Source organism: Erinaceus europaeus, chromosome 3 (genome assembly GCF_950295315.1).
Source record: "Erinaceus europaeus chromosome 3, mEriEur2.1, whole genome shotgun sequence".
Lineage (NCBI taxonomy): Eukaryota > Metazoa > Chordata > Mammalia > Eulipotyphla > Erinaceidae > Erinaceus > Erinaceus europaeus.
The window spans coordinates 158,190,706-158,217,861 of NC_080164.1; the positions used below are offsets into that span (position 1 = coordinate 158,190,706).

General features: G+C 38.8%; 1 protein-coding gene across 4 annotated transcripts in view; it reads left to right on the forward strand.

The window, feature by feature from the left end:
• Positions 1–27,156, forward strand: part of ARAP2 (ArfGAP with RhoGAP domain, ankyrin repeat and PH domain 2) — a 214,039-nt gene that overhangs the window by 71,994 nt on the left and 114,889 nt on the right. For all 4 annotated transcript variants that reach the window (XM_060188231.1, XM_060188230.1, XM_060188233.1 and 1 more), the window contains 2 exons: positions 1,782–1,960; positions 23,854–23,969. In XM_060188231.1, the coding sequence (XP_060044214.1) occupies positions 1,782–1,960; positions 23,854–23,969 (295 nt within the window). The remainder of the gene's footprint in view (positions 1–1,781; positions 1,961–23,853; positions 23,970–27,156) is intronic.

The window sequence follows — 27,156 nt, forward strand, 5'->3', positions numbered from 1 at the left end:
TCTAACTCCATTTTATCGTTTGAATAGCTCCTGATTCTTAAGATAGGCCACAAACCCTTGTTATTTCCAGGCTGCCGAGACCAATTGTCTGAGAGTTCAAACATTTGATTCTCCTAATTTTAATACAAACTTGCTGTATGACCTTCAGGAAATCACTTACCTTCATTGAAGTGACTCATATATTATTTCATACCTGTTATGTGACATTTATAGTATTCTGTGTTCCTTTATGTGTTCATATCTAATATGACTTACCACTTTGATGGCTCTTTAGGGAGTAGATCAAATTCCTATGCTTATAACAGATATGTTGTACATAGTTGAAGGTCACTTAGCTTATGTGGAAGGAAAGAAAGTTATAATTTCCCAGATTGATATGCTATTGTTTGTAACTGTGGTATGTATGAAATGAGTGAGAATATCAAGGTCAACATATCTATCTATCTATCATCTATCTATCTATCTATCTATCTATCTATCTATCTATAGCCTTCAGGGTATACTGGCTCTGTGCCAGCACTGAGAATGCAGTGCTCCTGGCAGCTATTTCTCCATTTCCCCCCTTCTTTCTATTGTATTGGATCAGAGAGAAATTGAGAGGGGGAGGGGAAGATGGGAAGGGGGTATATAGACACTTGCAGACCTGCTTCACTGCTTGTGACATGTCTCCCCACCACACCCACATGTGGGGAGCAGGGTCTTGAACCTGAGTCCTTGGGCGTGGTCATGTCTGCTCAACCAGGTGTGCTACCACCTAGTCCCCTCACATACTCTTTTGAATTGGTTTCAGACGATGGCTAGAAAGTTAAGATTGAGGTGGGTAGTGACACACCTGATTGCACATGTTACCACGGGCAAAGACCTGAGTTCAAGCCCCTGTTCCCCATGTCTGGGGCAGGGGGTGGGGGGGGTGGTGGAGCTTCACAAACACAGGAGCAGGGGATGTGTTGTGCAAGCACCAAATCTCACTGATAACTCTGGTGGTAATTTAAAAAGACAGTAAATTAAGATTTTTCCAGGTATTTGAGTAACTAAATTGCAAGGTAAAGTTTGTAAACTATTTGTTGGCAGTGTTAATTTATTCAGGGAGAAAACCCAATCTGATGAATAGCCTAAAAGAGTACTTCTTAAGCATTAGCATGAAGAGACATTGCCTGAAGCTCTCTTTCACTTTATCTTTTTTTTATTATTATTATTACCAGAAATGAGTAAAGATAGTCTACCCTATCCACTAGACTTCACCCTCTAAGATAAATCCTAGAATCCTTGCAGTAATGTGAGTAGCCTCCTCAAAAACAAAAACAAAAACAAACAAAAACGGCAAAGCACCTGTGAGTAGTAGGTTCAAAAGATTTGTTTCATTTGAGAGGGAAAGAGAAGTCAGAGTATCACTCATGTACCTGTACGCTTGGGATCAAATCAAGAGCCTCAAGCTTGCGTGTTACAAATTGAGCTATTTCCCTGATTATTTTGGAGGTGTTAAAATGAAGTCTCTTAATTCTTTAGCTCTGGAGGTGGTACTGAGATTTCTTTCGTCTCTCAGAAACTACCTGGTGAAGCCAGTGATACTGAGTATAGTACAGTTTTTGAGTACTCTTATTTTTTTCCCTTGTACAATAGATTGGGTTATTGGTTCTGTCTACAATAGTGTCTTAGGTTGTAACTGTGAGGAAGATTCTGTCAGTATTTGTTTCAGAGGGATTAGATCTATGCATATGTTCCAGTGTCTCTTTAAGGTATACAAGTATGATGCATGTATTTTCTCCTGTCTTTATTTATAGAGGAGAGAAATGACTGGATCAGCATACTGTTAAATGCACTGAAATCGCAATCCCTTTCCTCGCAGTCTCAAGCAGCTCTTGTTCCTGACAAATGTGGTAATCTAGAATTGAGAGGATATAAGGCCAAGATTTATACGGTTTTAAGTGGAAACAGTGTGTGGCTTTGCAAGAATGAACAGGTAAGCTGTGTTATAGTAATTGCAGATTGTGACTCCTTGATTATATTATACACTGTGTTTTGTTTATTTGACTTATTAGTGTTTGTACTCAGACTACACATTTTGCCTTGAGTACACCCCTAAAATATAATGTAGTTATATTCACTGTTTTATAATTCACTGTTTTCAGTTCATCCAGCAGTAGGAAGGTGTCTACATAAAATTTGAGTCTGGACAGTACCCTTTTAAAGGACCAGAAAAAGGGTCATTAAAAATAATTTTTGAGAAGGTTTTTTTTTTTTTTTTTTTTTACCAGAGTACTGCTCAGCTCTGGTTTATGGTGGTGCAGGGGATTGAACCTGGGATTTTGAAGCCTCAGGCATGAGAGTCTCTTTGCATAACCATTATGCTATCTACCCCTGCCTGTATTTCTTTCTTTCTTTCTTTTTTTTTTACGTATAAAAAGGAAACACTGATAAAAGCCTTAGGATAAGATGAGTACAACTCCACACAATTCCCACCACCAGAACTCTGTATCCCATCCCCTTCCCTGATAGCTTTCCTATTCTTTATACCCTCTGGGAGTATGGACCCAGGGTCATTCTGGGGTACAGAAGGTGGAAGGTCTGGCTTCTGTAATCGCTTCTCCTCTGAACATGGACATTGGCAGGTTGATCCATACTCCCAGCCTGTCTCTCTCTTTCCCTAGTGGGGCAGGGCTCTGCTGAAGCAGGGCTCCAGGACATATTGGTGGGGTTGTCTGTCCAGGGAAGTCTGGTTGGCATCATGCTAGCATCTAGAACCTGGTGGCTGAAGAAAGAGTTAACATATAAAGCCAAACAAATTTGTTGACTAATCATGAACCTAAAGGCTGGAATAGTTCAGATGAAGATTTGGGGTCTCCATTTTGAAGATAGCTAGTAGGCCTATTATAGTTATATTCCAAAGGGCCCGTGACTATATTAGTTTTTTTGTTTTGTTTTGTTTTGTTTGTTTTTTTCCTGAGCTTGACCTCTGATATGCGGGTGGACCCAAGTTACTGTCTGGAGAGATGATGTCATGGCTGGAAAAACCCAGGAAGCTGGATCAGGAGAGAGAGTAGCTCCCAAATATGGGAAAGGTGTATAAATATTGTTGACTGTAACCCCCATCAATTTGATCCGGGGCCCATATTCAGCTTAGGATCCTATGTAACCTTTGCATCCCTGTAGATCTGAGCTCACATTCTGTAGTCATGAGTAGGAACTTTCCAAGCTGCCCTAATTTCAGGACCCATCTTCCTCAGGAGGTAGATAGAGTATGTTATCCAGCCTCCCTTTGAAGAATGGAACATTGAGAAGTATTTCTTAACTGAAGTAACTTAAAACTATGAGAGAATAAATAAAGCAATTATCACAGCTGTTGATGAAATAGGTCCAGCTCTGTCTTGTGCTTTTTTATTTTAAATCTTTTTGTTTTTACTTTTTAAAAAAACTTTATTTAATAATTTTGATAGGATAGAGAAATTGAGAAGAAAGGAGGGAGGGAGGGAGAGGGAGTGAGAGTGGAAGAGGGAGGGAGGGAGGGAGAGAGAGAGAGAGAGAGAGATGGAGCACTGATTCCACCACTTCAGGAGCTTTCCTTTTGCAGGTAGGGACCTGGGGCTTGAATCTAATTCCTTGTGCATGGTAATGTGTGTGCAATTAACCTGGTGTGGCACCGCCTGGCTCCTTGTCTTGTTTTTCTTTTGTGATAGAAAACTACAAATAGGCATAAGTAACTTTCTTTATAGAATTTCATTTTTCTTTGTATATATATTTTCAGAGGAAGTAATTTACTAGAGACCAGTAACTGATAGACACATACTCATATCATACACATGTAAACTAGACAACTAGACTTGCTGACTTAGTGAATTTGGTTAGTATTGATAAACTCAATGAAAGATTTAAATATCGTGAGAAAACTGATGTTAAGGTAAACTTTTAGAAGTTTTATTTTAATCTGTACAGATCTCTTTCTCTAACACCTGATTTTAATATGCATAAGAAAGTTGCTTCCTTCTCTTAGGGAATGAATTAATCTTTCAGCCTAGATTATACTAGGTGCAAGTAATTGTGGAATTAAAGTGCATGCTTTGGATATATAATGTAGAATGAACTTCTTTGACCAAAATTTTTCATAAGACATGAAAAGCTGAAATGTAAACATTGCCTATTTCCATCATAAAAATAGAGATACTACAGTAGTAGCTTCATAAATTAACTGTAAGTCTTTACTGAAAGAATCCTTTGAACTTCAGTGTCAACTTGTCTATTATATTTTTGGGGTAAGATTTCTTAGCCAATTAGTTGTGGAAGGCATCACTGAGCACTGTTGGCATATTAATAACTTGGATAGTTAGCATATTCTTCAAGAATAGTGATGTACAGTTTAATAATGTGTTCAGACTGAGTGTGAATAGTTTCAGTCTGAAGTAAAATGATTAAAACTTTTTTTACTGGAATGAAGTTTAAAAATGCATAACTTGCATATATTATTAGTAAGGAAGCTACTCTGCCCAATTAGTGGAGGTATTCCTTTTGTTTTTCACTTACACAGATCTGATGGACTTCAAATTATTAATTTCATTGCTTGCATTAGTAGGATTGTCTTGAAGTTTTGTTATTATCTAGCAGTGAGGCAGAATTTTTTAAAGTTTCACTAACCCTTTGTGATTAGCGCACACACAATTCATTTATTTGTAATCAAGCATAAAAAACATAATAATGACTACTATTTTGCTGAGTATCTGATACTGTGCCAATTAATTTATATACATTTTCTTTTTATTTTTCCTTAAAAACAGAAGAGATTCTCAGTAATGCTGTATAGATGAGAAAAATAAATAACTTGTCTAAAGTTCATGGTTTAAAACCAGAACTTAGAAACTTTGCTTATTTATTTATTTAACATGGAAATATATAGAGAGGGGTGAGGGTGACTGAGACCAGAGCACTGTTCATTTCTGGCATATAATGTTGCAAGGGATTGAACTTGGGCCCTTTGAGGCCTCAAGCATATGAGTATGTTACTTTAAAGTCAAGATAGTTCCTCGGTGCCAAACCAGAGCCTTAGTAACTAAGCATACTTTCTTACTTACCAAGCAGTCTGTTTTTGAAAAATACTTATTGAAAAATCTCTGCTTTGTGACTTTTTCAAAATAGCTTAAGAATTCTTTTTTGTTTTGTAGTTGAGTAGCCTGGGAGGTTCAGACTGTGCAATCTGAAATATTGGGTGTTGTACCAGGCATTGTGAAAAGGGCGTGCTTGTTGAAGGAGGATATGAGCATTACTTTCTCAGAAGAAAAGTCAAACAGGACAAGCATTTGGTTTTCCATATAGAAAGAGGCAGAGAAGGAGAGAGAGAGAGGTCCTGGTCCGGGAGGTGGCGCAGTGGATAAAGCAGGAATGTCAAGCATGTTGAATCCCCGGCAGCACATGTACCAGAGTGATGTTTGTTTCTTCTCTCTCCTGCCATCCTCCTTATTAATAAATACATTTTTAAAAGTGGGGGAAGGGGAGGGAGAGAGAGAGAGAGAGAGAGAGAGAGAGAGAGAAGAGCCACAGCACTGAAGCTTCCCCCAGTGCAGTAGAGCTTAATTTACAAAGCAGGTGCACCGTTCAGATGAGCTATCTTGCTAATCTAGGACAAACACTTTGATTGGATGATGAGCTCAGTGCCTTTTAGAATTGTGCAGGAGTTATAGAGAAGTAAAAAATGGATTAAGAGCATGGCCTGAAAATTAGAAACACTTCTGTGAGCAGATGTAAATGTATTCTTAGAAGCGAGAGGATAATGCTTGGCTTTTTCCATCTTTTGAGAAGTAAAGGTATTTCTGATGTATGTTTACTTCTAGTCCTTTTCTGTGCCATGCATTTTCTTAAATACACACAGCCATAACACTTCTCACATTTGTTTGCGTATGTGTATTTTTTTTAAAAAAATTTTGAATCTTTATTTATTGAATAGAGACAGCCAGATATTGAGAGGGAAAGGGGAGATAGAGGTAAAGATAGAGGGATAGAGAGATAGATAGATAGAGAGAGACAGAGACAGAGACCGACCTGCAGCCCTGCTTCACCATCCACAATGCTTTACCCCTGCAGGTGAGGACCAGGGGCTTGATCCTGGGTCCTTGTGCATTGTAACGTGCACTTAACCAGGTGCATCACCACATGACCCCCATATGTTTGTTTGTTTTTTAATTTACACTGTATCAAAAAGAATCAGATCGTAACCTTGAGTCATTTTTTTTTACATTCATTTATTTATTTCAAGAGAGAGGAGATAGCAAGGGGGTGGAGTTGGATGGGGGGAGGCTTGTGCATTACTTTGGCATATGTTGTGCCAAAGATACAACTCAGGAACTCCCACGTAAAACTCCCAACACTACAGCTGATCCTGCCATGTTCTTGGCCCCTTGAGAATGGACAAATTAAGGTGGGCCCTTCATGTATAAGCTCCATTATATTATTCTAAGTTATCTGTGTTCATCCTGGTATATGTGTTTCTCTCTAGACAAAAGTTGTCTGTTGGTTTTCTCACATGATAGATTGTATGAAGAACTTAGGTGGTATGCTAAATAAGGAGTTTCCTGGGTGCAAAGGGTTAAGCAAGGGTTTCAGGCAAAATGTTGAAAGGTATAAAGTAACTTACATAATGCTATAATGCAATATAATTTCAATAAAATAGTATGTAGTTTGATTCAACTTCTGTCTCTTTGCTTTCTCCCTAAGTTCGGGGAGATGTTCCACAAGTGGTGAAGCTGATCTCTTTGCCTGTCTCACTCTCCTCTCTCAATTTCTCTCTGTTCTGTCCAATAAAATGGAAGAAAATGGCTTCCAGGAGTAATGGCTTTGTGCTGGCATGAAGCCCCAGTGATAATTTTGGAGGCAAAGGGAAAAAAAAAACAAACAGTTAAGTGGAAAGTAAAGTAACAGATTAACAGTGGAATGTGTTTAAATTTTTGAAGAACTGCTAGTAAATTGTGTACTTTCTAAACTATAGCTATTTTTAAATAAAGCTTTATAAGCATTCATTGTTTCAATTTATATATCTTGCCATAACTGTAATACTTCATTTGTTTTTTGAACACAGATTTTTGTTACCTGAGCACATTTCACTGGAGAAATTAAAAATCCATTTGTAAATTCAGCACAAGGGAAATTGTTTGAAAAAAAAAACATTTAACATGAAAAACATTTTAACATTATATTCTGTAATTTTCTGCAACTCCTGTGCATTTGTCTGGAAATTCAATTAGTAGATTATTGATTGTTCTAGAGTTGCCCCACCCCCTCTATTCTCAATAAATCTTTCAGATTTCTTGTGAAGCATCACTAAAAATGTTTTATGATTTTTTTTTTTTCTGGGTATGTCTGTCCCTTTAAATTATGGGAAACACTCAGTGAGTCAAGTGAATGTACTGTAACATGATCAGGCCCTAGGGATAAGGACATGGGCAACAAAGGTAGCACCATGGACAGCACTGGGGTGGGGGTGGTTCATCATCTGTGGTGGAGTGTTGGTTTTGGTGTGTTTTCTCTTTGTGCTTTCTTTTCCTCCTCTCTTAAAACTATAAAGTAAACATTGATCGAGGGATGTGGCTCAGTGGTATCAAATATTCATGAGGCCCTGAGTTCATTCTGGGCATTGCATTAAACTGACCTTTACTTTATATTAAAACAGCTATTGGAACAGACTATCATAACTATTGCCTTTACTTATTTTTAAATTTCCTTTCTAAAGGAATATAGCATAATGATAGCAGGAGCACCACCAAACGACTGGTGTAAACTCTGTGGAATTAACAAGAATTTTTTTGTATTCCCATTTGCTCAGTTCAAAGATTCATGTTTGCCATTTTTATTTTCATTTTGTTTACTTTTGCTCTTTGTAGAATATAAAACTTTGAAGTAGCTCTTGTCTGTTTAGGAGGGATGCCTTTAAAAATGTTAGGTGTGGACTGGAGAAAGAATGTAGTGATGATGTAAAAACGACTTTCATTCCTGAGGCAATAAAGGTCCCAGGTTCAATCCCATAAGCCAGAGCTTAGCAGTGGCTTTGCTTTAAAAAAAAAAAAAATGTTAGGGCTTTATGTTAGTCTGTTTTTTTTGTTAGGATGATCTAACTAATAAGTTATTTACAAGATTCTAAGATAATAGGGGTACAATTCCACACCACTCCCACCTTCACACTACTATGCCACCTCCACCCTCCCCACACACACAACAGTAACCACCATACTTCTCCAAACGTTATAGATATGGGTTGACTATATATACGTATATGTGTGTGTGTGTGTGTGTGTGTGTGTGTATTCAAGTTCATATGTTTCAGTTCTCTACATTCTACATATGAGTGAAGTTTTCCTGTAGCTGCCTTCTACCTCCTTACTCACTTTATTAAACATGATGACTGCCAGTGCCATCGTTTTACTTCCATAAAACACATTGTAGCCTTTCTTTTAACTGCAGAGTAGTACTCCATTGAGGAGATGTCTTAAGATGAGTGGTTTTTATAACACTGTTAAAAGACCCCCCCACTCTTAAGTATTCATCATAAAGTCCTCCCCCCCTTATATTTTAAACTTTTAATCAGGACAGTGAAAAGACATGCACTGGAGAAGCATGTTCAGGCAAAGATAGCTGACCCTGTGTGGAAGATTATGTTTATGTTTGTTCTCTCTCACTCACTCTCTCTACCAGAACACTGCTTAGCTCTACTAATGGTGGTATGAGAGACTGAACCTGGGGCCTCAGAGGTTCAGGTATGAGAGTCTCTTTGCATCATGCAAAAACCCCACCCTCTTATCTATTAATAAGGCCCTTGTTTGACTTCCTTTCTAAGCCACATCGACCCCTATTAAAATTCTGGGTTTCTTTTTTCTTCTTCCTTCTCTGGTAAGAGAAATAGCACGTGATTCCTCAGGTGCTCTCCAGATTCCCTTCCCTCAGTGATGAGGCAAAAACAAAGGCTATTGGTCCGAAGAGTTCCCTGTCCTGGTGGAATTGGGGTTCAGACCTTCTGGTCATCTTCCCCTAACATTTCCCTCCATTAGGAGTATGGGACCAAAATTCTCTTGGGGGTGCAGAAGGTAGGAGTTCTGGCTTCTGTAGTTGCTGCTCTGCTAGAAATGGACATTGGCCAGTTGATCCATACCCCAAGCCTGTCTCTGTCTTTCCCTAGTGGGGTAGGGCTAAGGAGAGGTGAGGTTTTGGGACATATTGGAGAGATCATCTGCCTAGGGAGGTCAGGAAGGTATTGTAGTAGCATCTGGAATGGCATCTAGTCCTGTTTCTAATTGTTTTATATGCCTGCAAAATATTATTGTAGTTTTCCAAATTGTTTCAACTTTGTATATAAGTTGAACAATTGAGCTTGAATAGGTTTTGTTATAATTCACTGTCACTATATGTATCCATCCATTTTGTAAATGGGGTTCTTTTTAATTCTAGGGCTCTGCTGTAGACACTAGAGGACACTGACAACCAAAAAAAAAAGAAAAATCGTTGCTGTTTAGAGTCTTACTCTGTGACGGGCCACACAGTGACAAATAGAGTTTTCTGGTAGTCTTCTCTTTGTAGCGTATTTTTTCTCCTTTTTGATTAGTTTTTAAACAAGAATTCCTATTACACTTGTCAAAATAGTCATTTACATTCAAAATGCTCTTGGTATAGGTACCATTTTCATTTTAAGCTTAAGAATATAATAATTTTGGGAGTCGGACAGTAGTAGCACGGTGGGTTAGGTGCAGATGGTGCAAAGCATAAGGACCTGCATAAGGATCCCGGTTGGAGCCCTGGGCTCCTCAGCTGCAGGGGGTGGGGTCACTTCACAGTCAGTGAAGCAGGTCTGCAGGTGTCTATCTTTCTGTTCCCCTCTCTGTCTTCCCCTCCTCTCTCCATTTCTCTCTGTCCTATCCAACAATGATGGCATCAATAACAACAACAAGAATAACCACAACAATAAAACAACAGAGGCAACAAAAGGGAATCAATAAATAAATATTTAAAAATATAATAATTTTATAGTCCTACATTAATGATGTGAATATATATTTTATCCATTGCCTTGTCCTCCAGATTTCAAGGCAGTAACAGACAAGATTTCAGAGGGATTTGCTAAATTGTTGGTCATTAACAAGCGTTTTCTGGACTAAATAGCTGAACTTTTGAAAAAAAAATTTTTTTTTTATGATTCATCTCTATATATTCAGTCTCCTTTTATTTATGAGAGGTTTTCCCAGCAGTTTTTGAATTTTTTTTGTTTTGTTGTTAAATCTATAATGGAAGCATTTAATTTTCATGGCATTCTTTTTTGCTGCTATTTTTGGTGTTTTTACTTTTTAGTTAATTTTATTACATGGAAATTTAGCTTATATAGTTAAGTTTTATTCATCGGCTCGGTGTTTATTGATCTTCTGTATCCTGGAAAATTATAAATTGATCTAAATTTATGTGGATGTAGTATGAAAGTTAGTATTTTTAAAAAATTTAAATGAGATAATGAAATAGTCTATGTTATGTACTACAGTAAAACTGTAATATATAATATATGTGTGTAGTATTGCTAGCTGATCTAAATTTATGTGGATGTAGTATGAAAGTTAGTATTTTTAAAAAATTTAAATGAGATAATGAAATAGTCTATGTTATGTACTACAATAAAACTGCAATATATAATATATGTGTGTAGTATTGCTAGCTGAATAGAATTTCTGGAAGTAGTTGCGGGGCCAATTCAAGGGAGCTATCTTTGTTTACCATTTATTATGTCATCTAGACTATCAGTTTTCCCATTCTAAAAAAATAAGGTATTTTAATTTCTCATATTACAAGTGATATATAACTCATTTCATCTTTATCCCCCCTAAGGTCTTTTTTTTCTTTTTCAATAATTTGTGTGAATATTAGTTAATCCATTATCCATTATATCCAGATGCCTTACTTGGTGGGTTTGTATGTCCATCTAATGATAATTGTGGTATTGAGGTTTAATGACATAAATGGACTTGATTAAACATTTTCAAAGCAGGGTTTAACAAGAGACTCATCCCCCAACATAATGTTCCCTGGTGTCTGGCACAGGGATGGAACTCTAATAGAAATTCAATAGACCTCATAGGGTTATGGGTTTTGTGATGCAGAGAGAGTCAGCAGGATGTAGGTGGTGGCCTAGAATTCTCTGGGTTCTGTATCTGGCCAATCTCTGCATCTGGTGTTTCCCAGGAAATGTAGTGCCAATGCCATACAATGCCACATCTGTTTTCAACAAATGTTTAAACACCATGTTTTAAAATTCTTGGCATGGAAACCTGGCATCTAGTATTTCCAAAAATAGGCTTGAGATTTCAGCAAATCTGGGGTTAACAATCTCTTTCTTAATCACCATTTAGCTTTAAAATGTATAAGCAGTTTCAATTATTGCCAATTCCTACAAATAATCTATTTCAGTGCCTTGGTAAATATGTTCCATTAATTAAAGTCTGAAGGCTTGATGTGGGAAGCATTGATCTGAATGCTTTTTGTCATTATGGAATGTCAGTCTTTTTAGTCAAGATGAATTCTTTATTTAGAGCCCTCAGTGATAGCACTGTCTCGATGTACTAGACCCCTCAATTGATTTATTTTTCTGAAACTGTATTGGTAGCTGCTATGTAAAGTAGATGTTGGTATCTCTCTATAAATGAGGAAGTTTAGGTCTGGGCAAGCTAAGTAACTTGCCAGTCAGTAGTCATACGGCTAGTGAATGGTCCAGCCATGCCTCTCTCCATTCTGATTCTCAGTACGCATTTGGTCCTTAACACCTCTGCAGTATTCAGATGTGTCTTGCCAAGCCTGCCCATTGATCCAGTGATTGTTGTATTAGTGATAGGATCCATACTTTCTGAGATCCTACATTCTCTGAGAGTAACATAAGTATAAGGTTATTATTTTTAAAAATTATATATATTTAAAATTTTTGTTTATTATCTTTATTGGATAGAGACAGCTAGAAATTGAGAGGGCAGGGGGAGATAGAGAGGAAGAGAGAAAGAGAGACACCTGCAGCACTGCTTCACCACTTGCGAAGCTTTCCCCCTGCAGGTGGGGACCAGGGGCTCGAACCTAGGTCCTCGCACATTGTAATGTGTGCTCAACCAAGTGTGCTACCACCCGGCCCCCTAAATATATTTTTTATTATCTTTTTATTTTATTTATTGAATAGAGACAGCCAGAAATTGAGAGGGAAAGGCGAGATAGAGAGGAAGAGAGGCAGAGAGACACCTGAAGCTCTGCCTCACTGCTCACAAAACTGTCCCCCTGCAGGTGGGGGCCAAAGGCTTGAACCTGGATCTTTGTGCATTGTAACATGTGCATCAACCAGGTTTGCCACCAGCTGGCCCCTATGTAAGATATTATTTACTCAGAATCTATAAACTCTTTTCAGTTTTATGCTTTCTCTTTTGTTGTGATTGTTGTTTTGTTATTGTTGTTTTATTAGTGATTAGCATTATGTTTTCTCTAACAATCTAATTCTACCCATTAAACATGCTCCTTTTCTTTCAATCCAGTTTGTAGTGACAGGTTGAAAGTTTAACTTTATTCCTAATTCATACCTATTTTTTAATATTTTATTTATGGAGTGCATAGAAAGACACCTACAGCCCTGCTTCACTGTTTATGAAGCTTTCCCCTGCAGGTGGGGACTGGGCACTTGAACCCAGATCCTTAATGCATTGTGACATGTACACTACTGGGTGTGCTACTGCCCAGCCCCTCCCCCCCTTTTTAGAAGAGACTAGTGCTCACATTTGCTTGAAAGATTATCACTCACGCCATATCACATTAAAAAAAATATGTGGGAGACAGGCAATGATTCATCCTATAGAACTCAAACTTTATGTGCACAAGAACCTGGATTACAGCCCACGAGCACCAGAAGAGAACATCTGTTTGGACAAGTTTTACCAATGGCATAGTGATGTGATATCCCCTCCTCTCTCTTTCCCCCTCTGTCTCTTGCCCTTTAAACAAAGTAGTCTCCAGAGTCCCAGTGATAACCTTAGCAGCAGCAATAACACAAAGGTTTATAGATGTATTTTCTTGTGATTAGATTTTTAAATAAGTAGTATACTCAATTGGCTTCAGATTTGAAAGGTTTAAAATATTTGCAGTTCCATCAAGCTCTGTGGAATTTAATGTGTGCCTGGCATTCTTTGAATATTTTTAGTGTGTTACATTGGTCCTCTCCACACTGAAGCAGTAGATGCTCTGCTCTTATCCCCATTTTGCAGGTGAATGAGCTGGAACAAGAGAGGTAAGCCTGAATAAGCTGGTTTGGATTTTTGTAGTTTACCATGTCAATCATCGCCTCCTTTGAAAAGCCATGTATGAACACAAGTCTGTCTTCTGGGCTGGGTTCAGTGCTTACCCTACAGCCAAGTAGTTATCTTCCATTGCTCTATGTCAGTTTTCTTTTGTTATCTTTTCCTACTATTGCTTCCCCAGGTCATTTACTCTATCTCATACTTTTTAGCAAACCCAACACTTCTCACAATTCTGACACTCAATAAGTACACTGTTTCCCATTTAAAAGAAAAAAAAAATCGAATAACATAAAAAAGGAAAAGAAAAAATGACCACCAAGTGCAGTGGATTTGTCCTGCAGGCACTGAGCTCCAGCAGTAGTCCTGGTGGCAAAAAATGAACCCTGTTGGAAAAAAAAATCTACCCAACTAAATCTGCTCTAACTTTTCAAAATTATCCAGACAATTAGTGAGAGGCTTTAGCTATTTTGTAGGCTTCAGAGTACTACACAAATAAATATTAATCCAATTATGGAGTACACCAAATATGTCTAATGAAAAAAAATGATGGTTTAAAAACCTCTGGACATTAGCACAGGGGTTGGCACCTAGGACAAATCATACACTGTCTGAGACCAAGTCATTGATACCAAACCCTAATAATCCAGTTATGCACAGACTACTTTCCACCAGTAGTTTTTTTTAAAAAAAAATCCCCGTTTTGCTAACAGTATTCCTTCCTTCCTTCCTTCCTTCCTTCCTTCCTTCCTTCCTTCCTCCCTTCCTCCCTCCCTTCCTCCCTTCCTTCCTTTCTTCCTAGATTTTATTTATTCATGAGAAATGATATGATAGGAGAGAAAGAATGAACCAGACACTACTCTGGTACATGTGCTGCTGGGGACTGAACTCGGAAACTCTTGCTTGAGAGTCTTATGCCTTATCCACTGCACCACTGTTGATTTGCGCAGCAGTAGGGTGCGATGGAGAGAGAATCCAAGTGCAGAGAGAACACAAATCTTTATTGTTGGGTCAGACGGGTGGTTCAGGCCATGTGGAGCCAGCCAAAAAAATGGCTGCTTCCTGCTACCTCACCACTGGGCAAGAGAGAGCACGCGCGGGGAGGGAGAGTAGGTGGACTTTTTTGGTCAACACCCTGGAGTGAGGTGCTGGGACATTATTGGTTGGGGAAAGCCTTGAAAATACCATATTTCTCTGTGTAGGGTGGCAGGGGAAACATCTGCACGGCATCTCCCCCTTTTCTTTTATACCTAATGGACACAGTAAGGTAATGTATAGAGTGGAGCAGACTAAAATGTTTTTAAGGAATGCCGTGCTCAGGTGGGAAGATGTAGAACGTTTTTGTGGGGGAGGGAAGACTTACATGGCCGCCAACCTTGTGAGATTTATGTGTTCCCCCCTGTGCTCAACCCCTCTTTAGAGAGAGAGTCTTACCTGGAGGGACTCATCTCATAGGTTAAGCTCTGCCAGCTCAACCATCTCCTCACAATATTTCTACATCTTACTCTATCTTTCTATCTAGTCATCACATTAAGATGGTTCAATGTCTGTAAAAGACTCTATCTGTGACAGAGGAATAGTAGTATAGGGGTGAGCAGAAACCTTTTGGGCATAAACCTGAATGATATAACAAAACAGGAAGGGACAAGTAGGGGAACAGTAAGAGCCAGTGTGATGTCAAGGGAAGGCTTGGTGTGCAAAGAAACATTCCCTGTCTCCGGGGGGGGGGGGCAAGGGTTCGTAATGAGGGGGCGTTTCCTGCCTCAAAGGGCAGGACCTGTAGGTCATGGCCTGCCAAGCAGAGGGGCTATTTGGCATTGTATAGTCCTCAAGGCAACAGTCTGTAAAGTCTATGAACTACTCAGGGTCAGTCTTTGAAAAGCCAGCAGCATGAAGGGAAGGAAGCTGCTGTAAGAATTGTGTAAAGTGTCCAAAGGGTAAACCAGCAAGTCCAATAGAAGTGTCAGTCCAAAGTAGGCGACTAGGGGGAGAAATGCCAGGGGATGAAACGCTGCATGAAGAAGGTCAGCTGCTGGAATTCCGCTTTTCTGTAGAGAGTGAGCTGGAACCGCCAAAAGGTGACAGGCAAAGCAAAAGCAGGAAGGGCAGACAGGCAGTAAAAAAGTTCTGTCCTTGGAGTCTGTGAATCAGGTTCTTTAGATCACGTCAGGTGACATCTAGGGTTTCAGGGGTGTGCCACTGTAGTCGTGCCGTCTAGTGGGTGATGTCAGAGTGTGCAGGGGTCCAGATGGTTTTTCCCAGGATTCCTGTGAAAGAAACACAAACAACCTGCTTCCCATGGTTAGCAGGGCATCTGATTTGAATTTTTTATAGAAAGAGAGGTTTGGTGCCTTAGCCAACTGAATATTGGGGGGGGTATATCTTCCCTTATTTATTTATTATTTTTATTATTTATTATTACTTTTTAATTTTTTAATTTTTTTACTTAATTGAGCTTAGGTGTTTGGCGGGCCTGTAGTGGCAAGACGAGATACACCAGTTAAGTGTAGAAGAATATGTGAATGTTGTTAATTCACATAATTTGTGTATGGAAAAACTTTTTATAGTTTAATACATTACCATATGAACAGATGATTCTTCATGTGAAGGCTTGATAGCTGTAATCACTTACTTGTGAAAAAAAAAACTTGTAACAAGTTAGAGGTTTACTATAATTGTTAGCTCGATGATTATAATTGGTTTAAGTATCTTCATGATTTTGTTAAAAGGTCATCTAATGTGACCTCTGTGGCAGTCTCTACAGCAGGATCTTCAGACCAATTTTAGTTAAAATATATTGATTTTTTAACCATTTTACTTTGGACTATAAACAGACTCAGGTTACTAGAGAGTTAACACATTAGTGACAATGGGTTTAACATTTACAGTGTCAGATTGATGCCAGATTTGTTGTGGATTAATTTCCACAAGATAGTTTACAGGGCACTTTAGTGCCCTGTATAGAGAATTTGTATTTTAGTTTTGTGGATGTATTGTCACGTTAAATACTTAGACTTTACCTTAAATAGTTAGTTACTTTTCGCAAATTAATTTTACCTTGTCTGGTAGTAATGTAGCTTCAAGGTTACACTTTTAACCGTTAAGTTAGTGTTTACCAAACTCGAAACATACCTATAAACATTTAGTTATAACACACAGAAGGAGAAAAACTTTTGTTATGAAAACATATCATTTTAAAAACAAATTTAGATCTATCTTTATTCACACAGTTTAAGACTAAGGACTTTACATATATACCAAGACTTATATATAAAAAATCAAAAGAGAGAGAAAGAAAAAAAAATTTTTTTTTGGAATGTTTCTGGATATTTCCAGAAACCTTTGCTGCATCCAGCATTTTTATATAAAGTCAATTAAATTTTAGAGTACTCTGAGCAGATGGGTCATACAAAAATTTTTGGTCGTTTAACACACTCACTCACAGAACACAACTGGCCAGTCATAACATAAGACATCCAGAGAAGGGGTAGGAAAAAGGGCTCTGTGAGCCAGATTTTCCAGATTCTGCCATGTTGTAATATGGATCCTGGGATGCATCCTGCATCTAGTCCTCTTGTAGTATTTCTTGTTCTTCAGGGATAGCAGTGCTGTCATGCAGGTATTTTCGGACATGGCGGGCAGGAACCCAGACAGGTTTGGAGCGAAACCCTTCCCCATGGTTAATAGGGGGTCAGGCCCTTTCCAAATTTTATTGAGTGGGTCTTTTCAATTGACCTTAATAGCTGGGAGGGTAGATGGTGTTTGCCAGTGAAGAATAATAGGAGGTAGGTCCGAATTATTGTAAATATTAAAGAGATTTAATGTAGCTAAGGCTTTTGCTAGCTGGATATTGGGGGGGGGGGTACATTCCTCCTTTATCTTTGTTTAATTGAGCCTTAAGGGTTTGATGGGCCCTCTTGACAATGCCTTGTCCCTGTGGATTATAGGGAATGTCTGTGGTATGAGTAATGTTCCAGAGGGAACAAAAATCTTTAAATTGTTTGCTAATAAACGTATTTCAATTGTCAGTTTTCAGTTGAAGAGGTAAGCCCATTACAGCAAAACAGGAGAGCATATGGTTTATAAGCTTTTTAGAGCTTTATCCCATCTGAGCTGTCGCCCACATAAATTTAGAAAAGGTATCAATTGAGACAAATACATATTTTTGTTTGCCAAAGTTTGGTATGTGGGTGACATCGATTTGCCAAAGAGCATTGGCTTTTAAGCCTCGGGGGTTAACCCCAAGAGTTTGAATAGCAGGTGTTTTTACGAGACTTGCACAGGAAGAACATGTAATAAGGATATGTTTCAACTGTGGTAAAGGAACGCACCACCACCTGGACCACCAATATTTATTTCTATGATATAAATAAGTACATATGAAATAGGCCAAGGGGAGAATGATGTCAATTTAGCTGAAACAATACTGATTCTTTTCCATTTTCTCCCTTCCAGTTAGTATTTTATATCAGCAGTTGCGTATCAACATGAAATTTGCAAACATAGCTGAATATTGAACACAGTGAACTATATACATGGTGCCCACAGTTTGCCCTTTTTTTCTCAACTTGACCTTGTATTGTGCTTTATCTTAAAGTTGCTATAACTTTTGCCTCGCTTTCAATACTCAGTTGCCTCATTTCTCTTTTTACGCTTTCAAGCTACCTTTCTTTGATTTCTTCAGTATAACTTTTTTAACCAGAGAACTACGAATTGATGATGATAATAAACAATCCCAGTTTCATATATTAATATGGTTTAAGCAATGTTAAATTTCTAATAAAGATACTGGAGTAAACAAATCTTTTTGTATAATTTATTTGCTTGTTTTTGTTGAAAGCAGAGAGAAGTGTTTATATTGTGGTACTTAAGCATTGTACACTCATACTGTCTGGATTCTTTTTTTAAAAAATTATTTTAGTATTTGTTGAATAGAAACAGAGAAATTGAGAAGGAAGAGGATATAGAGAGCAAAGAGACAGAGTGACACCTGCAGCCCTGCTTCACCACTCGTGAAACTTTCCTCCTGCAGGTGGGACCAGGGGCTTGAACCCTGTTCCTTGCACACTGTAAAGTGTGTGTTTAGCCAGGTGCACCACCACCTGATCCTGAGCTGTCTGGATTCTACAGCTGGTTCTGTTGTCTAATTCAGCTTGTCTCAGTAGTGACAATGGATAAGGATCAGAGATGCAGTTTGTTTTGTGTTTGAACTGAAGGTTCCTGGGATCTGCCCTCTAACTCATGGGATCAGAGTTGGCATTGGGGATGAGCTGTAAGGGTGGAGATGAACAGAGGGTAGCTTTGGTATCTGGAATGAGATATGCTATAAAGTATGTTCTAAATACTGTTGAAAAACTGGTTCATTATTGCCACAAGTATTTTTAATAAGCAGTGCAGTTGTTCCATATTTAATAGCTCTCAAGAGCACTGACATTTATTTTGTTACTCTGCTGTACGTTTTACAGCCCATTTGTACCTGTGAGTTCAGTGGATATTCTAATTACTCAAAACCATATGTCTACATGTCCATGGCAAGCCACTGACAAATGGGCTACATTTTTTTCCCCCAGACTCCCTTGGGGGGGGAAAAAAGAATGAAGAATGTTTGCCTAGGCTTGAGAGGAACTTGGAGCCTTGAGCCAACTCTGAGGTTTGTTTTTTTTTAAAAAAACACTTTACAGCTTTATATTGGGCATTACTTGACTTGCTCATAGAAACAAGAAGCCTTCTATTCAGAGCGGAGCTTTAATGAGGCTCATCAGTTTTGATAAAATACTGTCAGTTCTTCCATCTGTTGGTTTGATGGTGTGAGTCTGTACCTCTCCCCTTAGTAACACACAGTCCCTGCAGGCCAGGCCCCCATCAGAGACTGGAACCAGGAGTTCTGGCACACAGCTCTTGTCAAAAGCTTTATTACAGGTAATTATTTGATGAACACACAGTCAGTTTTATTTTAGAGATGTTCCTGTTATCAAGCTTTTCTTTTTTTTTAATATATTATCATTGCTACTTTGCTTATTTATGAGAGTTTGTGTTCCTGATCACATGCTGTCGATCACATGCTCCAACAGGAACAATGGTGTGAAACACTGAGGATTTTTTTTTTTTAGGTGTAATAAGTTATCCTTGTGTTGGAGCTGGATGGTGGCACACTCAGTTAATGGCACAAATTACCATCTACAAGGACCTAGGTTTGAATCTCCCTTGCAGGGGGGACATCATGAGTGGTAAAGCAGTTCTACAGATGTCTCTGTCTCTTTCCCTCTTTCTCCTCTCTTCCCTCTCAATTTCTCTCTGTCCTATCTAACAAGTCAGAAAGGAAAGACAAAAAGAAAAAAATAAAAACAGGGGTGGGGGGATATTTGTATTCATAAAGTTGACACTAAGCCCTAGCAATAACCCTGGTGAAAAAAATTTTTTTAAAAATTTGTTATCTTTATTTGTTGAATAGAGACAGCCAGAAACAGAGAGGAGTGGGGAGATACAGCAGTGGGATAGGGACAGAGAGACAGCTGCAGCAACTGCTGCACCACTTGTGAAGCTTTCCTTCTGCAGGTGGGGACCGGGGGATTGAATTCTGGTCCTTGCTCACTGTAATGCACGCTCAGTCAGGTGCGCCACCACCCAGCCCCTGGTGAAAACAAAAATTAACCCTGTGTTAATATCCTGAAACTCGCAAAAATGGGTGTAGACTGAAAAAGTGTAACCCCCACCTCCCTTTCATCTAGGGCATATTAAGCACTGTGTTTTGTTAAGTGTAGTTGATGTCCAAACTAGAAGTTTACCAGGCCGTCTTATTTTTCAAAGCAAAGCTCAGTGTTTTTTGGTTAGTACTACTGACTCTAAATTTTGTCTTGCTACTTATAACTAAATGAGTCATTCTTTCATCATCTGTACTGATGTCTTGTTTTATTTTTATTTATTTGTTTATTTGACATTTGTCACCATTCTGGGCTCTTTTTTTTTTTTCCAGATAGAGATAGAGAGGGAAATTCACAGCACCAAAGTGCATGGGGGAAAGGCTCTAACTGGAGTCATATACATGGCAAAGCAGATGCACTAGCCAGGGGAGCTACTCTGTTGACCTGGATGATTTGTTGTATACCTAGATAAGTACTTTCCTCATTCTCACTAAAAACCTGTGTTTTTAAAGAAAGGCTTTTTTTTTTAGACTATTTTTTTCCTTTTGTTGTTTATCATTATTGTTATTATTTTTGTTATTGTTGTCATTGTTGTTGGCTAGGACACAGAGAAATGGAAAGAGGAGAGGAAGACAGGGGGAGAGAAAGATAGACACATGAAGTGACCCTCCCCCCTGCAGGTGGGGAGCCAGGGGCTTGATCCGGGATTCTTATGCCAATCCTTGTACTTTGCACCACATGCACATAACCCACTGCACTACTGCCCGTCCACCCCCCTTTTAATTTATTTTTTTTTGCAAAAATGTATACCTTAAGTGAGAGAAATTTTTTTTATGACATTAAAACACTGAAGTGTGATTGTATCTTAATGTACAGGTTTAAGGTATGCTTCACTGCAAATCAGTGTTTTTTTTCCTTTTATTTTTTTAATTTAATTTTTTATTTATAAAAAGGAAACATTGACTAAACCATAGGATAAGAGGGGTAAAACTTCACCCACTTCCCACCACCAGAACTCTGTATCCCTTCCCCTCCCCTGATGGCTTTCCTATTCTTTAACCCTCTGGTAGTATGGACCCAAGGTCATTGTGGGGTGCAAAAGGTTGAAGGTCTGGCTTCTGTAATTGCTTCCCTGCTGAACATGGGCATTGACAGGTCGATCCATACTCCCAGCCTGTCTTTCACTTTCCCTAGTGGGGAAGGGCACTGGGGAAGTGGAGCTCCAGGACACATTAGTCAGGTTGTCTGTCCAGGGAAGTCTGGTGGGCATGATGCTAGCATCTGGAACCTGGTGATTGAAGAGAGAGTTAACATACAAAACCAGATTGTTGACCTAAAGGCTGGAGTAGTGCAGATGAAGAGTTGGGGGCCCTTCCATTTTGTAGATAGCTAGTAGACATATTTTAGTTATATTCTTTTTTTTTTTTTTTTTAATAAAATCTTTTTTTTTTATTTTATTTTATTTATTTATTCCCTTTTGTTGCCCTTGTTGTTTTATTGTTGTAGTTATTATTGTTGTTGTCGTTGTTGGATAGGACAGAGAGAAATGGAGAGCGGAGGGGAAGACAGAGAGGGGGAGAGAAAGATAGACACCTGCAGACCTGCTTCACCGCCTGTGAAGCGACTCCCCTGCAGGTGGGGAGCCGGGGTTCGAACCGGGATCCTTATGCCGGTCCTTGTGCTTTGCGCCACCTGCGCTTAACCCACTGCGCTACAGCCGGACTCCCATTTTAGTTATATTCTAAAGGGCTTGTGGCTATACTAGTGTTTTTTAATTTTATTTATTTATTTTTTGCCTGAGCCTGAAATCTGATATGCAGGTGGATCCTAATTATTGTCTGGGGGAGGTGATGTCATGGCTGGCATAAGGACCAGAAAGCTGGATCAGGGAAGAGAGTAGCTCCCAAATATGGGAAAGGTGTATAAATATTGTTGACTGTAAACCCCATGGATTTGATGTGATCTGGGGCCCATATTCAGCCTAGGAGCCTATGTGTCCTCTGCATCCCTGTAGATCTGAGCTGACATTCTGTGGTCATGAGTAGGAACATTCCAAGCTGCCCCAATATTAGGACCCATCTTCGTCAGGTATAGCATAGAGTATGTTGTTCAGCCTCCCTTTGGAGGATTCTCTACCGTTGTTGATCCAAGTTGAGGGCAAGGTTCTATGGAGGCCCACAAAGGGGTCTATTGTGTTGTTTCTGATAAGAATGACCAGTAACAATGGAGAGAGGGATTTATTCGAGGTCTAGGTCCATAATGTCTGTTTGGGAGTCTCAGGACTCCATGAGTAGAGCCCCAGCTGATGAGGTGGCATGATAGTGACTAAAGAGTCATCGTTAAAGTATGCCAGTCTCTTGCCTTTATTCAGCTTTTGCAGTCTTTGCTTTGATGAGGTTAGCTTTGGAGTGAGTGAAAGAACTGTAATAGGAAGTAGGTGAGGAGGGTGTCTAAGTCTGTGTAGATACTGTTTCATTATGAACTTGATACTGACTCACTACAGACTGTTGTGTATTTTTGCCTCCAGGTATATATTTTGCCCTAATTTATGGATACATGCGAACATATGCTCTATCTTACGGGACCTGGTCTATATCTAGCTTTTGGGATTTTGTTAGGAAGTGAAGCTCCTGGAATGGAATTAGAGGATACTATGAAAGGAAAGGTCTCACCGGAGTAATGAGGGTGAAGGGTTGACATTTCCACGCCTGATGTCTCTGGACACAGTCTGAAGTGAAAATGGGTGTTTCTTTGTCTTGACTTGCGGCCCTGACCTTCCACTTCCCCTTTCAGTAACCACTCATTGGTTCAATAGTCCAGATGTTTATTATTGTTTTATTTATCTCACTTGTTACTATACTAGCTCGCCTTTTTATTAGAAATACATTAGTAGTAGAGAACAGAAGCCTGAAACATATATATATGTTTGTATAGCTCAGCATTATTTGTGTTTAACAAATCTCTTGCTGTAGGTAATAGAGAGCTGATGTCACCAGGAATCAGGTTCTTCCTATTTTTCTGTCTCTCACTCTGGCATCTGTACAGTACAAAAATTTGTCTTCAGGCTTTTCATCTCAAGGACTCTTAACCTTCTGAAATGACTTCTGTGATTCTAGATGCTTTCCTCCTAAAACATAGAAAGGCAGGGGCTAGAAGTCTTTCTTCCACAGCTTCCCAGCCCCTCACTCCTCTCCACCTCACACACACACAAACCCAAAACTATTTCTATTTTATTGACCCAAACTATGACATATGGCCCCACCTAGCTGCGAGGGAGATGAGGAAATAGTGCTTTTAGCTTGTACAGCAGAAGAGACAAAGATGAGAAAGCCAGGGAATTGCTTTTTTTGCACGTTCTGCCAGAAGTGTACTTACTGAAAAGTAGACCATTTCTTTTGTAGATTTTTTTTTCACAACAACTCCTTCTTTTCTTGTCATAATTTAATGTAAGAATTTAGAACATGTTTAATATGAATCTGTTCCTCTAGAGAATTTGTCTTTTGAAGTACAGATGAATCTGATTTTTTCAAGTATTAAAATTATTTGATAATGCACTGTAAGCTCAAATGAGTAGTTTGAATCTGTATACAGATGTGTATGTAGTAAGACTTCTTAGGATTTTTTTTTTAATTTATTCCATTTTGTTGTCCTTGTTATATTGTCGTCATTGGTGGATAGGACAGAGAGAAATGGAGAGAGGAGGGGAAGACAGGGAGGGAGAAAGATAGACACCTGCAGACCTACTTCACCACTTGTGAAGTGACTCGCCTGCAGGTGGGGAGCCGGGGGCTTGAACCAGGATCCTTATGCCGGTCCTTGCACTTTGTGTCATCTGCACTTAACTCGCTGGGCTACCGCCCGACTCCCTACTTCCTGGGATTTTAATAAAAACACATTGTACATTGATAGTATGTATTTTCATTCCTTTATGATTGTTTTTCTAGGATTTTAAGAGTGGACTTGGCATTACCATTATTCCCATGAATGTGGCAAATGTAAAGCAAGTGGACCGATCTGCAAAACAATCTTTTGAAATAATCACTCCTTATCGGAGTTTTAGGTAAGTGAAACTTTTTGTATTTGTACCCATATAGGAAAATTCAGGTGATCCACTTCTGTTAGTGAATTCGTTTCTTACAGGACACACTTATTTTCCTATGTTCTTATAACATACTGTCTAACTTATTAAGCAGTATATAAAAACACTTTGAAAAATGACTTGGGGGGGGGGGGGCTGGGGCTGGTTTATCAGGTTGAGTGCACGTATTACTATGCACAAGGACCAGGGTGTAAACCCGTTGTCCCCACCTGCAGGAGGGAACTTGATGAGTAGAGAAGCATAGTTGTAGGTGTCTCATAGAATCTCTCTCTCTCTGTTTAATTTTTTAAATTATCTTTATTTATTTGATAGAGACAACCAGAAACCAAGAAGGAGGTGGGGATAGAGAGACACCTGCAACACCACTTCACCTCTTGCAAGTGGTGTCTTGGGGCTCAAATGTGTTTGCTCAACCAGATGTCCGTCCCTCTGCCTGGACTCTCATCCTCTCTTTATTTTCACCTCCTCTCTCCTCTCTCAATTTCTCCATTCTATCAAAATAATTAAAAAAAAAAAGAGGAAAAAATGATAACCAGTAGCCAATGGCTTTGTTGTGCAGGTACTGAGCCCTAGCAAACTAGCAATAAAACAAGTAACCATAAAAGAAAAATGACTTGAAGAATCATGTAACCTACAAAGGTTAGAATTGAGTAGTTTCTTAGTGGGTTTGGTATGTTAATTTATTTTTCAACCAGTACATTAACAACTTCTTTCCACTTTGAGAGAGAAAAGCTACTATCACCTTAACTTTAAGTTGGGCTGTTACTTACCTTCTTTGAGCTTAACCAAAAATAATTTTTCTTTCAAGATTACTCTCTAAGGAGTTGGGCGGTGGCACAGTGGGTTAAGCACACGTGGCACGAAGCACATATTCAGCCGTTAGGATCCTGGTTTGAGCCCCCGGCTCCCCACTTGCAGGGGAGTCACTTCACAGGCGGTGAAGCAGGTTTGCAGGTGTCTTTCTCTCCCCTTCTCTGTCTTCTCCTCTCTTCATTTCTCTCTGTCCTATTCAACAACGACGACACAACAACAACAACAACTACAACAACAATAAAACGGCAACAAAAGGAAAAATAAATAATAAAATGAATAAATAAAAGATTAATCTCTGATCATAATGATGTATGTATAATGATTTTTCCAAAAGGCACTTCAGTTTTAAATGATGTTAAATTTAATTGATCTTTTGGCACTTGTTGATAAAAATATTTTAACATTGAATGACATCTCTATTTAATTAATTAATTAATTTATTTATTTTTTGCCACCAGGGTTATCGCTAGGGCTCGGTGCCAGCCCACAGCTACAAACCCACTGCTCTGACAGCCATTCCCCCCCCCCTTTTATTTAATAGGACAGAGAGAGATTGAGAAGAGAGGGGGAGATAGATAGATAGATATACAGAGAGGCCTACACAACTGCTCCACTGATTGTGAAGTGACTCACTGCAGGTGGTGAGGGGGGCCTTGAACTAGGGTTCTTGTAGGAGTTTTTGCAGTCTTAGTACTGTGTGTGCTTAACTGGATGTGCTATTTCAGCCCCCACATAACATCTTGTATTATAGTATTCTAGGAATTGCTTCATTATGATGGTAAAATTGAAAAATGCACCATTTTTAATGCTTAACAATTTGTAATGCTCTTAGTACAAGCAAAATGATTAATTCAGTATTGAGTTCTAGTACACAAATTTATTTGTCACAAATAAACTTACCACAGGGCACTATGTAGGTCACAGGTAATTGTTTTAACCTTTGAAGGAATGCCATTTACTCACCAATTTAAAAAATACTATCATATCTTGTACTGATTTTCTGTTATGTCTACTGACTGAAATTTTAAGAAATTATTTTATAAAGAATAGTCAGTTTTCCTATGTGCAGATTCAAACCTCATATGTAAATGTTGACACTGGTTGACCTAGCTTTACAGCACTTTTCAAAATAAATGTGCACAGCTTTCTTTACACCCACCACTTGTACAACTTTCCAGATTCTCATTTAGTTTGTTTATTTTATTTTTACTTAGTGATTTTGGATAGAGAAAGAAAAATTGAGAGGGAAGGGGGGAGATAGCGAAAGAGAGAGAGAGAGAGACTAGAAACACTGCTTCACCACTCTTGAAGCTTCTCCTTGCAAGTGGGGACCAGGGGCTTGAATCTGTGTCCTTGTGCACTATAATATGTGTACTGAACCAGATACACCACTGTATCTGACCCCCCAAAAGACATTTTTATCATTAAAATTTTAGGAGCTGTATTTTGGGAACAAGGGAAAAGAACAAAATAATTTTTTTCTTTCTTGTTGTCCTTGTACCATCTTAGCTGCGATGAGTCTGTAGAGAAATAGAAGGTAGTGAAGAAATCCATGACTCTTATAGTGATGATTGGAGCCATGGAATGCTCCACAATGAGAATCCAGGTCAATTATTCATTGTCAACCTCATTGGGGCTGGAGACAAAAGAGTACTCAAATTCTGGGTCTGATTGAGAGCCCAGAGGTGACTTCTTTACACACACCAATCTAGGACTGAGTGAGGCCAGCAGAAGTCCTTCCTTCAGGTCCTGAGTCCTTTTATTAACAAGGTTTACAAAACATTGGGAATTCTAGATATAAAGGGATAGGTTTGGATGGGGAATAGAACAAACAGTGGGATAAATGATTAAATGGTTTAAATCATAGAGTGTGGCAACTGGATCTAAAGATAGATTTATACTCAGCATATGAATGACTGCTGCTTACCGGTAGTTTACTCTTGTGTTTTTTTGTTTTTTTTTTTTCCCTTGGACAAGGTTAAGATTTTATGTCTGGGAGCTATCACTGCCCTTGAGCTTTTTCTCAATAACCCAGCTACTTTTGAGGAATATGTAGCTAGCTTATTGGAAACAGTCTTTCAACTACTGGGTTAGATATAAGGCTGAAGTTATGAACAGCTGATATGAATATTCCCCAAGAACTAAACACAATTTTTATGGATTATTGAGAGTATGCTAGTCATCTGTTCATTTCACTGTATTTCAAAACATTTCTATCTCCTGATGACAACATTTGAGTATGAAGCATCTCTTAGTGGGCCACTGACTTAGCCTGCAGCCCTGTAACTTGCCTCCTTGCCGTTGGTTAGGTATTCAGTAGTCCTTAGAGGAGTGA